Source organism: Passer domesticus, chromosome 10 (genome assembly GCF_036417665.1).
Source record: "Passer domesticus isolate bPasDom1 chromosome 10, bPasDom1.hap1, whole genome shotgun sequence".
Lineage (NCBI taxonomy): Eukaryota > Metazoa > Chordata > Aves > Passeriformes > Passeridae > Passer > Passer domesticus.
Window position 1 is genome coordinate 7441090 of NC_087483.1, and position 14011 is coordinate 7455100.

The following is a 14011-nucleotide window of genomic DNA, read 5'->3' on the forward strand; positions in this document are numbered from 1 at the left end:
TGGTCATGCTCCACCCCACAGCAGTGGGGCTCCCCTAGGAGCAGAGCATGGCTGGAAATCGATGGGTTAATGAAGGGGCAGACTGGGATCCCCACCACGGGGGCTTCTGGTGCCTCACAGCTCGATGGACATATTTCCCAGGAGGTTTTTCATGTTTGCTCAGCACTCTGGTTCTCCAGACAGTTCAAACCCACCGAGCTGTGCTCAGAGCCGCGCTGTGAGAAAACCCCAAACTGTCCCACCAGAGCTTCCAGGAGCTGTGTGTTGATTTTCCCAAGCACCTAGAGGGAGAGGCTGCAGTGGTATGGCAATGGCAGCTGCCTGCTAAGCCTCCTGTCTGTAATCAGTGTCAGGGAGGCAGCTGTGAGTTACAGCTTGGGAGCAGCAGAGGTGCAGCCTTGCTTCCCTGCTGGAATGCTTGGGAGCATCTCTGTGGGATGAGGAGGGTGGAAAGTGCAGCCCCACCAGGGAGACACCCCACACATGGTGAATGTGCTGCTCTGCAGGGGTTTGTTGGATTTTTTGGGGGGATTTCCTTTGGGTTTGGTTTTATTTTTATTGCAAACAGTGCTTTCTTTGGATTAGCTCCTTCCTATTTATAGTCAGCAGAGCTGAATCTTTTGGTACCACCACAGTGTAGATCTGCTGAGATGGTTTTGATTGAAGCTGAAAGACTGGTCGGGGTGGCTGACTTTCCATCTTGTGCCTTTCCTTGGCCTTTCCCTGGGAAAATGAAGTGGCAGCACAAAAATGAGCTCATGTGACAGCAGTAGGGATGGGGGTCAGCTGGAAACAGGGAGCAGATGGTGCTGTGTGCCATGAGTGCTTTGCACAAAAATTAAGAGGTTTTTGTGAGATTTCTGTGCTTTCCTGCTTCGTGGCCCTTTCTTCTGGGTGAAATTCAAACACACGTGTGTGTATCCACCAAAGGTTGGACTTGGAGGATCTTGGCTTGGATCTTGGAGGTCTTTTCCAACCTTGATGATTCTGTTCTGTTGTTCTAAACAACACCATTGGGTTTTCCTTCCCCTTGGTCCCTGGCAGAATGGAGAGGAAGAAAAGAGAGCTGAAAGACTGTGGGAGGTTTTTGGTCTTGAGAAGCCTGGTCTGTTGCTCAGAAATGCCCAGGGCTGCTGCTGCTGTTGTCCCAGCCCTGACCATCTTGTTCTTTAGCTGTTTGTCTCCTAAGCAGCTTCAGCTGAACTCGTTCCCCTTGAGGCACTTGGAGGAAATGTTGGTAAGCTTGCAGGGTTTAATGTGATTGCCTGAGTCCATTTGCTCCGTGCAAACACATGGCTCAGGGTTATTTGAGAGGTGACATTCCTCTGATCCCCTTGTGCCCTCAGGACAGTGGAGAAATTGGGTAGAAAAAGTTTGGTTACTGCAGTAAATCAGCTGCAAGGATATGGGGTTTGGGTGGGCTCAACACCTTGCTCCCTGGATTGTGTGGAAAAAAAGAGGAATCACCATCCTCTTTTTGGGAAAGGGAAGATGTCCCAGCAGGAGTGGGCAGGGGGTGGCATAGCTGGCTGGTCACCCCTCTGGGCCTAGGGGAAGGATTTTGTCTTCCACCAGGTGTGAGAAAAAGAAATGGAAATAAAGCACCTGCCTAGAGCCTGTTCTCTCCAGATCTTGCCCCAAACCAAGGCATTTCAGTGCTTGAAACCTGTCTGAAACGAGGAGTGTTGGGAGGTTCTGCCTCTGTACCACCAGCAGCATCATGGTGGGATGATTCCTGGATGCAGCATTTAGCAGGGAAATGCCCCTAAGCTCCATAATTCCTGCTCAGTTGAGGATGGCACGATGGGAACATCTTGACACTGAGAGAGACTCTAAAATTCAAAGACAGAATAAGTTTTAAAGTAGGTATGCTTTTTTTCAGACAATGAGTTTTAAAGTAGGTATGCTTTTATGCAGACAGAATGAGTTTTAAAGTTAGGTACGTTTTTATTCAGACAGAATGAGTTTTAAAGTTAGTTGTGCTTTTATTCAGACAGAATGAGTTTTAAAGTTAGGTATGTTTTTATTCAGACAGAATGAGTTTTTAAGTTAGGTGTGCTTTTATTCAGACAATGAGTTTTAAAGTTAGGTATGCTTTTGTTGGGCCGGACACATGAGGATATCTCCACCAAGTCATGCCTGCCCCCTGCTCACTCAGGTTTTCTTTTATCCCCTGGAATGTTACCTATGCATCAAGGTTCACAGTAGATAATTTCCTGGCTCCCCTCCCTCTCAGCTTTGTGTACTAATCATCTTGTCAGTTGTCTCTGGTTGTTGTCTCGGGGATCCTGGGGGATGAAGTAAACTTGTCTTCCTCAGGGCTGACGTTCTGACCCTGTTGCCTTGCACATGCTTACTGATCTTTTGGCCACTGTCCAAGCCAGGAGTCCAGATTCATTTCAGGGGCCCAAGGAGCCTCCATATCTCAGTGTCCTTGCATACTGTATGCTGTTTTTGATAAACATCCTTCCCCTTACCAAGCATCCTTGCATTCTTCCCTGCTGTTTTGCACCTAGTCCTTTCCTTTCTCAGGAGACCAAGGATGCAGCAGATATTAAGCAATTCCCATCATTTATGTGCCTGTTCCTAATCAATACTTTCTAATTTCTGTGATTTTTGTATGTATCCTCTAGTTTCTGACCCCGTGTTTCAATCTGGACAAATCAATTGTCTCAGCAGAGTCTGTCATCGTGGGTCACTGGTCCTGTTTGTAGGCAGCAGATGCTGCTCTGTGGATGGGTTCAGTAGTTGGTGTGTAGGTTAAACTACTGAGTTAACAGAAGATGAAATTGCTAAAACAGAGAAAGTAAAGAAGTTAACACAAAAACTGCTTTGTCTAATCTTACCTAGGGGGTTTCTCCTTACCCTGCTGCCCTCTCGCCCTCAGAGGCATCAGCTGAGCTTTTGCAGCACTGCTCCTGTTCTGGAGCAGCCCAGGGCTCTCTCTGGAGCAGAGTACTGGGTGAGGTTGGCCTGGGCCATGTGGACCAGCACCAGCTCTCTGGGAAGGTTTGTCCAGCCCCCTTGAGCTCTGCTGGCTTTCTCACCCTTGCTTATTTAGGGGAAAAGGGTGGATTTTGGTATTCAAGTTCTTCTCATGGACTGAGGGAGCCTGTGTGAGCTGTTGCCCACTCTGGCTGCCCTGGACTCAAGGCCAGGCTGGCGCTGCATCTCGGATCTTTGGTGGCCGAGCTGCTTTGGCCAGGAGCTCAGCTGTGCCCAGTGAGTTATCCCAAAGAGCAGCTCGGCTATTTTGACTCCAGCTCCATGGGCTGGGCCAGGGGGATTAGCTGTGGTCTCCCTGGAGGCAGCTATTTCAGGGGTGTGGAGGGCTGGGGCTGCCACTGCCACCCCAGTGCGTCAGCAGGCGCTGATGACTTGGGGATATTTGTCCTGCTGGGATTGGGCTGCAGGGCCGAGGCCAGGGAATGGATTTGCAGCAGGGTTTGTGCACAGGGGGATGCTCAGGGTGCTGAGTGCTGCCACAGCTGTGGGTGTCACTCCAGCCCAGCCAGGCATCTTCATCCCAAATATATCCAGGCTGTGGCATTGCTGAAAATCTCCCTGGAATGCTTTGCCCCCGTGCTGGGAAGGACTCAGCAGGGTAATCATGGTGCTGCTCTGACAGCTGCAGCCAGGGATGGAGCTGCTCTCCCAGCTGTCAGCACACTCACACTCTGTCTGCAGGTTATTGATCCATTATTTACAGAAAACAGATTGATCCATTCTCTTATTATCTACTTATTTATCTTCAGCTTGCCAGGTCCCTCCTGCATACCCCTTTAGCCTGGCTCCAGGCTCACTCTGCAGCCTTGCAGAGGAGGAAATCAATGTTTTCTTTCAATTTGCAAAGCAAAAGTGAAGCCTGATGGTGTTTTCTTTTTCACCCTCTGAAGCAAGGAATTCAGGGAGAACAGGAAATCCCGGGATACTCATGGTGAAAAAACCCCAAAGCTGTCAATCCTGTGAGCCCCAGTCCAAGTGCAACACCATCCACATCCAAGTGCTGTCAAGGAATAAATGCCACAGCCAATTCCAGTCTTGGCTGCAGTGGTAAAAAACCCCGGAGGAATTCCTTAGGATTTATAGCAGTACAAGCATTCAGATGCCATCAGACCCTAAATCATTCTTTGACTGCTTCCCATCCCCATCCTGCCTGCAGCCCTTCATCCCAGGCAGTCCAGCCACAGCATCCTTTAAAGCCAAAGCATTTCCATGGAGACAGGGACAACAGTTGTAACTGCAGCTCACATTGGGTAGGGAAAGAACATTCCCAAGCACAGCCAAGATTTTCAGGGCCAGGTGTCTGTCTCCTGGCAGTGGTGGGATTGTTTGTGAAAACCTGCCCTCCTCCCAGTGCTATCCTAGAATGGCTGCTTAATGTTTTTGTGGAGGAGATGGGGGCTTGCAAATGAGCTGTGGGCTTGTCTGAAAGCCAAAAGCTTGGCTACAGGCAGAATGGAAGCTTGGAACAAAGTTTATTATGGAGGCTGTTCTGTTGAGTCAGGAGATGCAAAAAGATGCAGAAAAACATCCTCAAATGTCCTGGGGTGGGGTCTGGGTGTGGCTGCATCCAATTATTTCCTACATAGCATAGGTATGAAATATTGCCCTGTTTCTTGAATCCATATTGAAGCAAAGCTGTTAAAATGAGCACAATAATTGTTGTGTAGAGATTGATGTTACCACGTGGGCAAATCGTGACCCCCCTTCTCCATCCATCCCTGGGAACTTTCTCAAACAGGGTGAAGTTCAGGCTGCTTTACCCCCCTTAGCAGAGCATCCTCTCTCCAGGGAGTTCTCACTCCGTGCCTCAGGGTGATCCTTGCAGCCTCCAGGCTTGGCTCAGCTCTGCCCTGCTGGTGTGGGGGAACACGGCGTGCTGGGGCTGGGCTGGGGGTGACAACAGCAGGGCAGAGCTGAGCAGGAAAACAACCCCCCCTTCTTGAGGATCTCACCACCAGCCCAGGCTGAATTCCCAGGGGGACCAGGCTGGCCTGGTGCTGCCACAGGAACGTGAGGAGAGAGAGCAGCAGATGCTGCCTGGGAGAGGCAGTGGGACACATCCACCAGGGCTGTGGCAGGGAAGAGCACAGTCAGGCCCAGGCAGCAGCACTGCTGCTCTCCAGAGGGATCCTGATCCTGTCTGACAGGATCGTGAGCAGCCTGGATCTGTGGTTAACCCTGGCTGTCCCTTCCCAGCCTGTGGATCCTGCTGGTGTCCTGCTGTGGCAGGAGAAGGTCCCCAGTGCCCTGTGACTGGTGCACCTGGGATGGACAGAGATGATGGAGGCACACAGGGCCGTTTGGGGGTCTGTGAGGTGCAGTGGAAGAAATGGGAGCACTTGGGCACAGCTGGGAGCTGAGCTCTGCTCTCAGCTGGCCGTGGATGAAGTGCCATGGCCGGGTGTGCTCTGGGTGAGAAATCAGCTCCTGCAGAGCACCAGCCTTGCTCTCCTGGCCAGGAGCTCAGCAGCCCTCAGTGTCACATTCACACTGGGACCTGCTCCTGAAGAGTTTCTTTTCCCTCTGGGACCCTCCCACTCTCTCCCCAGGGGCCTCAGGGGTGTGTGGGGTCAGTGCCCGGGGTGCCACCCTGCCCTGCTGAAGATGCCAGCTGGAGCAGGGGGCTTTAATGCAAACAGCAAAAGTAGAAGGGACAAGAGACTCAGGGTGTGCTGAGCCACTCCATCAAGGTGAGTGCCCTCCCTCCAGTCACAGCCCTGTGGCCAGCCCCTCGTGCTGCTCCTGGGGCCGTGGCTGCCCAGCCCCTCCCTCAGCTCCATGCTCACCTGCTGGAATGCACTGCTGCCCCCTGCAAAGGGCAGTGCCCGTTTATCCTTTCATCTGCTGCCACTGCTGGGCTGTGGTTCCTTGCATGTCTCCACAAACAGTGGTGGGAGCAGTGATTTATCCCTGTGGAAGAGCAGTTGGAGCCAGGGAAGGGCTAAGCCAGCTGCACTGTGGCTCTTGAGCTTTAAAAATAGCTTCTCTTCGCCTGTTAACACTTTCCCTCTGGTTCCTGAAGATGCTGCAGCTCCTGAGATCTCCTAAGGATGCTGATGAACGGGAAATGGTAATTTTGCACATTGGGATGCTGAGCAGAAGCTGTTTTAGCAGCTGCAGGCCCTATTAATTAAATCTCTGGCTGTGTGGGCACAGCCTGCCCCAAAACCCCAAGCCCCAGCTGAGGAGCTGTGCTGGGGCTGTGCAGAGAGGCTGGGAAGCTGCTTCCAAAATATTTCTTTTCCCCCAGGCAGGTTTTTAATTGGAGAGCTGGGGTTTGCTTTGCTTTGCTTCTCTAGGATTAGACATGACTAATTGGGATGGGGGGAAATTGTATCTGTGTCTTTATGCATGGCCAGTTTTAAAGCAGGGAGGGTTCAGCTGTCATTTTTAAAGCAGGGAAGGTTTAGCTGTCATTCCAGAGCATGGCTGCATGGCCTGGCACAGGGACAGTGGCTCTGGCCTAGGGCTGCTCCTGCTTTTCCAGGTATTAAAAAAAAAAAAGGAAAAATGGACTTGCTGGTCCTAGAGGGGTGGGCCTGCCCGGCTGGTTTCTGTGCTATCTTCCCAGTTTTAGGCAAATTGAAGGACATTTTAAAGTAGATGCAGTGGACTTATTTCTGTCCCACTTTGGACTGAGCCCACACAAGCTGGAGGATGCTGCTCCCAAGGCCAGGTTGGGATGGGTTTCCTGAAGGTCTGCTTAAAATGTGGGACTAGCCTGTATTTTCTAATAGCACCAGTTCAGCCAGGAAACTCTGCAAAATTTAACACAAACCAAACCAGAAACCTCCAAACTTGCTTCTTGGTATTCCTGTAAATACTATTTCTGTTTTCATTTCCTTCTGTAAATTAAACCACCACCACCACGTCATTCCATAAATGAAAACAGCTTCTGGGTGTGAGTGAGCACTTCAGAGTTGCCATCAAATGTGGGAATTTAAAATACCCTGTTACCTTTTTACCTCTCTGGCTGTGAACTCAAAACCCCATATATTTTTATAGCTCACATAAATTTTCAAAAACCCGCTATATATTCTCATGGGGCTGGGTATATCCAGCTGGAAACTCAAAATATAGCTAAAAAAATTTAAGCACTCACATGTGTAGTGCAACCTCAGGTACACACTTATGTAATAGAATATATGGTACGGGAAAGGATATACTGTATGCGATATATGAAAAAATACATAATATATATATTATATTAATATATATTATTAATATATAATATATACTATATATAATATAGTATATATTATATAATTATATAATATATTAATATATATAATATATGTGTTGTATATTATATATATGAGATATTCTATTCTATTCTATTCTATTCTATTCTATTCTATTCTATTCTATTAATTGTAAATTACGTAGTATATATTTTGTATTTTATAGATGCTATATATAAAGGATACAGTACTTCATATTGCACGGGGGGAAGGTGGGGTGGCCGTGTCCGGGCGCTGTGCCGGTGCCACCACGGTGCCACCGCGGTGCCAGCCGGTGTCCCTGTGTTTTGCAGCACCTACGGGGAGCTCACCAACTGCACGGCGCTGATCGCCGAGAGGCTCGACTGCTACTGGCCCAACCGGCTGGTGGACGAGTTCTTCGTGGCCGTGCACAAGCAATACTTCAGGAACTGCTCCCCGTCGGGCCGGGCGCTGCACGACCCCCCGAACGGCGTGCTGTGTCCCTTCATCGTGCTGCCCGTCCTTGTCACCCTGCTGATGACGGCGCTCGTGGTGTGGAGGAGCAAACGCAGCGAGGGCATCGTGTAGGGGCGGCGCAGGGCAGCGCAGGGGGGGCACGGGCGGGACTCCCCTGCGGCGAGCCCGGAGCTCGGGAAGAGCCTGCCGGAGGAGCGGCACGGAGGGTACCGAGCCCCGGAGGCTGGGACAGCATCGCCAGCGCCGCTCCTCCGCTGCTTCCCGAGTAAATGTCATTTAGCGATGGGTGTTGGGCGGAGCGGGCAGCGGGGACTCCGCAGGGCTCAGCCCGCACCGGCCGCTTCCCCGGCATCGTGTGCCGAGCGGGAGAACTGTAAAGGGAAAACCCAGGGGGTGTGGGGTAAAGGGAAACAAACCCCAGGGGGTGTGGGGTAAAGGGAAACAAACCCCAGGGGGTGGGGAGCTGAAATCCTGCCAGCCCCGCGGTGCCGGCGCGGCAGCAACGCGCGGGTCTGGGTGCGCCCGGACATCCCCGGCTCCCGCTCTCTGTCCTCTTCTGGGTTCCCCCCGCGCGTGGAAAGGCATCTTCTCCCCCAGCCCAAGCACTGGGTTTGGCCTGGGAGGGGGGGGACAACGCGGGGAAGTTGGCAGTGGGATCGGGTGGCACCGCTGGTGCCCTGGGGCTACTGACAGGGAACGGGAATAAGGTGCTTTACCCACCTAAATAAAGAAATAAATACATGGATAAAGCAGGTTCCCGTCTCTGTGAGGGCTGAGGTGAAGCCTCCCCTCGGTGCCCTCATTCTGTGATGCCAAGAGAGCCCCAGGAGTGGGGTCAGCTCAGAGCAGGGAGCCTGGGCAGCACCAGGGATGGGATGGGGAACCCCAACCCTGCCCTCACAGCTCTGGTCCACTCCAGACCCCTTCAGTGCCTTGCTGGCTCAGCGGGGTTCCCGGGGGACACCCAGCTGCTGTTTACTTCCGACTCTCACATTTCCCAAAAAAACCCCTAAAACCTAGTGGGACACCCAGCCCAGTGCCTGGCCCACCCAGCCCGGACCCCCTCTAACCCAAACCAGTCCATGATTCTGGCAGAAGCACAGGTTAGTTACATCTATACAAATACACATAAAAATACATATAAACAGATATATACTTATGTAAAGATATCAACACCCCCCCCAATCTCCTCACTGTCAGGAAAAATTCCGTTTATTTTCCTGGACTGTGAGGTGACCCCCTGTCCTGGACGAGCACAAACCAATGCTCAGACCCTCCTGTACAGTATTGAACAGTATCCAAACTTTATTGTTCTGCTCATCTCCTGCAGGCAAGCAGCAATCCAGGAAGGGGTGAGGCAGGATTGTCTGGGAGGCAGGGATGGCTTGGATGGCTCTGTGCTCACAGGGCTGCTGGTACCTGGACCAGCTTTCCCTGGCTCTGCTCTGCCCTGGGCACAGCAGCAGGTTCCCAGCCTGAGTGGGGAGCCATCCATGGGGACTGTGACCCCCCCTCCTGAAGGATGGAACGTGTCAACAGCACCAGGGAGAAGAACTACTTTGTTACAGCAACCTGGTTGAGCTTTTGACTCAAGAAGAGAGAATCCTTCTAATGCCACAAGCAAAATCCAGATGTATTCCCAACCTTGCTCTTTCTGTGAGTGTTTCACCCTACCTTTGCTGACATAGCTGTTCTGGCAGCAAAGATCTCTCACTGCAGGTGCCTGCTTAGAACACTGGGCTGGTCTGTGTTTGCCTGTGAATGCTGTCTGCAGGTGAAGCTCTCCTCCTGCACGCCAATCCCTGCATTTCACTCCCTGCTTTCCCAGGCCCCCAGTAACAGCTACAGGAGCTGGTGGAGCTGCAAAGGAAAAGGCACAGGGAAAACTCAAAGTTTCATGCTTACATTTGCACCCCAGCTCTGCTGTGCTCTTGAGGGAGATTGTTGTCATTTCCTCCAGCATCGGCAGCAGAGGAACAGCAGGAGAGAATGAAGGGGGAATAAAACCCCAGCAGCCAATGCCCAAGTGTCACACACACACTTGCTCTGCATGAAATCACACAAATATTTATTTCCTGGTTTGTAAAAGCTCAGCTGGGCTCCATCAGCTCCTTGTGTGATCCCAATCCTGGAGGATGCCCAGGGAGCTCTGACTGAAGCCTCTCCTCTGCAGGCTCTCAGTGCCATCCACTCCTTGCAGAAAAGGCAATTGCAGCATCACATCCTCCCAAACCAAGAAAGCCAAAGTGTGCACGAGGGGGGGAATGTGCTGTGGCTCCAGCTGTGTCATTCCCTTTCAGAGCAGGAATCCTGAGCACACACTTAGGTGCTCTCCAGGTGACAGTGCCTAAATTTACCCTCATCAGATCAAACAGCATCTGATGCTCCCTCCCCGCATCAGACTGGAAAGCCAAAGGCAGATTTCTTTTTTAAAAAATCTCCCTTCCATTAATTTTTTCACAGAAATATATAATATATATATAATATATATATATCATTTTACTAATACTAAACATACTTAAGTTACATGTTAGCCTGTATTTCTTTTAATTACTTCACACAATGAATAGAAACAAAAAACCAATAAACCTGTAGCCCAAAGAGGGCCTGAAATTAATAATGTAAAAATTCCAAACTGTGACAAAAACATACTTACATTAAACAGCATCGAGAACTTCAACACCAGAAGTAGAATCTCATTTTGCATTTCCACTCTGGCAAGCTCTAAGCCTCAGCTGAGTGACTCTCAGAAAAAGCTCATATTGTTTTTTCTGCTCATCAAAGGCAACAGTTTTGTGATTTGGTTCACAGGAGACCATTTATTGCCAACTTGAAGTGCTCCAAAAACACACCACCTTTTCTGCTTGGGCTGTTTGGGTTTGTTTTTTTCCTTCCCCCCCTCCACATCAGGCAAGAGTTAAAAAAAAAGTGTAATTACAATTTCAAGAGTGACTTCTTTTAACTTCTCAAGCATATCTCATCAACAGGATATACAGTACAGTTCAGAAGAGTAAACATTTGTAAAAGGAAGCAGACAACTTTTTCAACCAACAGACACAATTTCTTGCTGAACTCTCCTTTGAACATGGACAGGTTATGAAGTTAGTTTTCTCTTCAGTACAACGTGGACACAGGACTGGTACAAGCCAGGCTGCTTTGGCTGCTGTTGAGGCTCAGCACAGCTCTGGAGCCGTGGTCCTGCCATCCATCCCCCTTCATCATCTCGCGTAGCGCTTAATGTAATCTTCCACTTTACTGCGAAAGTCCTCCTGCAGGGAAGCACAGCACTGTTACAGCAGGGATGGGCTCACAGGGAATGTGGCACTGGCAGGGTGAAGCTGCCCACAGCTGTCCCCAAGAGCCCTGAATCCCTACAATTGCTCACAGCAATCTCCACTGGGGAATGGACTGGCACAAGTCTGCCTGCCACCTTAGGTGCACACAGACTGTCACTGCCTGCCATTCCATAACCTCTGTAGCAGGGAAAACCACAGAGCTGTGCTGGTTTGTGCTTATAAAGCACAGAGATGCTGAGCAAGAGAAATTCTGACATGGTGTGATGATCAGGATGCCAGGCAGACACCACATTCCTGGCATGCTGTTCTCACAGGCTGGTGTTAAGTATGTGCCACTCAAACACACCGAGGGGCCTGTGTTCCAGAGGGCATTCTGCTGGTTTTCCTGCTCCCATTTTTGTCTGCTGCTGGAATACAAAGCAGGAAAATCTGGGAAATGAATGTACTCACATCTGTTAAAAAAGAAAACAACTAAAAAACCAATGCATGCAGTAGACGAGGAGGTGTTGAACACTGTCCTGGTACACTGCAGCTGCCTGGAGAGCAGAGGCTGTGGAAGCACTGAAATCCTCTGCCAAGGCTCTGCTTTACTGAAGGGCACAAAATCCCACTGCCACGACCTGTGGGATCACAGCAAGGCAGGATCCTGCTTCAAACAATGCCACTTGGCAGCTCCAAGTCTGCTAATACATAGCATGATGCCTTTCAAACACATCCCAAGTGTTGTGGCACAGACCCCCCAGAGCTGGACATCTCAGCACACCAGGAAGAGGCACTAAATTGACATTTTTGCCTGAGTCAAGCTTGAAACACATCAATACTTCCCTGGCTGCAACACCACACTTCAAACACTTAAGATCAGCTCCCCTTGTGATGGTTTGGTTTTCTGCTGCTGAGTTTTTCCACCAGTGAAAGGATAAAGGTTATCCCACGGTTAAAATGCAAAAGCATCAAAGAAAACCTACGGTCCATCAGAAACTCTGTGATTTCACTTTTCAGCTGATCAGGTACCTCACGGATATCCATAAAAGTGCAAAGTGCTCAGAATCTCAGTGGAGTTTAAAATGCAGTTTAAGGCAGAAATATCCCATTACAGGGCTGCAGAAATCCCACTCCTCCTTGGGAACAGGCTGCCTGCTCTTTGGGCTGAAAGAGCATTTTTTTGGTCCAACGTGGCACTAAATAATGGCAATAGTGTGTGTACTGACTTTCTCACTCTGCTGCAAGCACACCCATTTCCACACTCATCCAACTGTATGCTGTGTTTAAAAAATGCTGTATTTTAAAAGCTAATGCCATCTTCAACTGCAATAAAATTCCCAAACCCAGGCGATTTCAACCAGAGATGCAGGTTATGTTTGCTGTGGTGGAAACTGAATTCACTGAGGGCTTCTTGCACATTGTTTCCTGTGGGAAATGGATTTGTAGGGAATTCTCCAAGCCTGACAGAAGGCTCACACATCTGTATGTAAACTCTGAGAGAAGAAATGAAGACTTAGAAATGCCATGGAACAGGACAGACAATGTTGAGAGAGAAATGGAACTAGAAACAAGTTTCAAAGGATGGCCTTGCAAATAAGACTGGATACTTTGGAGAAACAGAACTATGAAAGATGCATTGTAGTGGGACCCACGAGGGGTAATTCTAGATGATTTGCTTTAAGGCATTTACAGCATGGTGTGGCTAAAGCTGATAGACCAAGAAACACTTAGAATGTGTTGTAATTAAAAAATAGCTTCTGATTGTGGTAATGTGAATTATAACATCTGTGTGGTCTCACCCTTCTCATGAGACTGAAAATGAAATAAAAGTTTTTAAAATGCCTCTCAGTTAGCCCATCTCTGGGTCAGAAAGGGCATAATCCAAGAGTTTCCCACTCCTGTGTTTCTCCAAAAGATGGATCACTACAAGGAACTGAGCACAGGGCTGGGAAACTCCACTGGACACATACACAGCTGTACAATATCCAAGAGCAGGGCAGTGCAGACAGCTCAGAGCACCCTTGGCTTTTCCCTCTGTCCCTTTATGAGTTACTAAACAGGAAAATGGGCTCTCAGCAGAGCCTGAGGAGAGGAGAGAGCAAGAGCTCAGTAGGGAAGGCAGAAGGCTCCAGAAAGGCACAGTGTCACTCAGCAGCCCGGCCTGAAGGAGCTGATGGTGCTGGCAGGGTGCATTCACAGGGTGTGAACAGGAGGGGCTCAGCCCAGAGCTGCAATGTTCCATCCTCACCTGCCATATGGCTCAGCACCTCCTGATTCCTGGGGGGCACTTCTCTCTGGGCACAGCTGCTTATGTGCAACACTGAATAATCACAAGCGAAAAAAATCAGCAGAGCAGGACGTACCCTGCATTGTAAAGAGGCAAAATGCTGCTAGAAATGAGAAGGGAAAAGAAGGATTCCTAACATCCCCTCAAGGACATAACATGTCCCACAGAAAGTGCCCTCTGTATTTAAACAAAAATGTTTTGTTTGTACTAAGAGGTTCAATAAATAACCTTTACACGAATAAACACACATAAAGTAAACAGGGCAGGGGACAATGATTTTAAAGGGATAAAGAGGTTTCCTTTCAGTGAAAACTTCCTGCACAGAAGAGAAGCAGAGCTGCAAAAAGGAACCCCTGGCACCACCAGCCCCTCACACTGCAAGGAGCCTGAGTGCCAAAGATGGAAGATGAATTTTCCAAAAATGCCATCCTGCAACAATGGAAGGAGAGCCTTCCAACATCTGAAAAGACAGCATCATTCAGAATTCTCCAAGTCATTTCATAAACCCTTCATGGTCTCCAGGCAACTTTCTGATGCTGTCTTCAGGCTAAAACAGCTCCAAAGCCAAACTGGACACGAGAACTCAGGTGATTTTTTAAGGCTGATCAAAATTTATGGGGCTTTTGGCTTTGTTATTTTGAAAAGAGATGCAGCAAGAGCCAAACCTTCACAGATTGGCCACCAGATGTGGTCAAATTACTAAAAAATTACATCTGCTGTAAATCCACAGCGGAAAAGTGATCAGAGAGGCTGTGTACAAG

General features: G+C 49.4%; 2 protein-coding genes and 1 long non-coding RNA gene across 4 annotated transcripts in view; 1 reads left to right on the plus strand and 2 right to left on the minus strand.

The window, feature by feature from the left end:
* The window catches only part of LOC135309363 (uncharacterized), a 31323-nt gene extending 22889 nt beyond the window's left edge, over positions 1-8434 (plus strand). The window contains exon 16 of the mRNA XM_064435515.1: positions 7541-8434. Within this exon, the coding sequence (XP_064291585.1) occupies positions 7541-7796 (256 nt within the window). The 3' untranslated portion in view covers positions 7797-8434. The remainder of the gene's footprint in view (positions 1-7540) is intronic.
* Positions 858-5293, minus strand: LOC135308530 (uncharacterized). The gene is made up of 2 exons (XR_010368939.1): positions 2186-5293; positions 858-1832 (listed from the first exon to the last, which is right to left on the minus strand). It is a non-coding gene; the product is annotated as an uncharacterized LOC135308530 (long non-coding RNA).
* Positions 8435-10166: 1732 nt separating the features above from the next.
* The window catches only part of UBE2F (ubiquitin conjugating enzyme E2 F (putative)), a 54702-nt gene continuing 50857 nt past the window's right edge, over positions 10167-14011 (minus strand). Inside the window, exon 10 of one of the 2 annotated variants that reach the window (XM_064433577.1) lies at positions 10167-10954. In XM_064433577.1, the coding sequence (XP_064289647.1) occupies positions 10904-10954 (51 nt within the window). In that variant the 3' untranslated portion in view covers positions 10167-10903. The remainder of the gene's footprint in view (positions 10955-14011) is intronic. The other variant, XM_064433576.1, reaches the window with a different exon arrangement.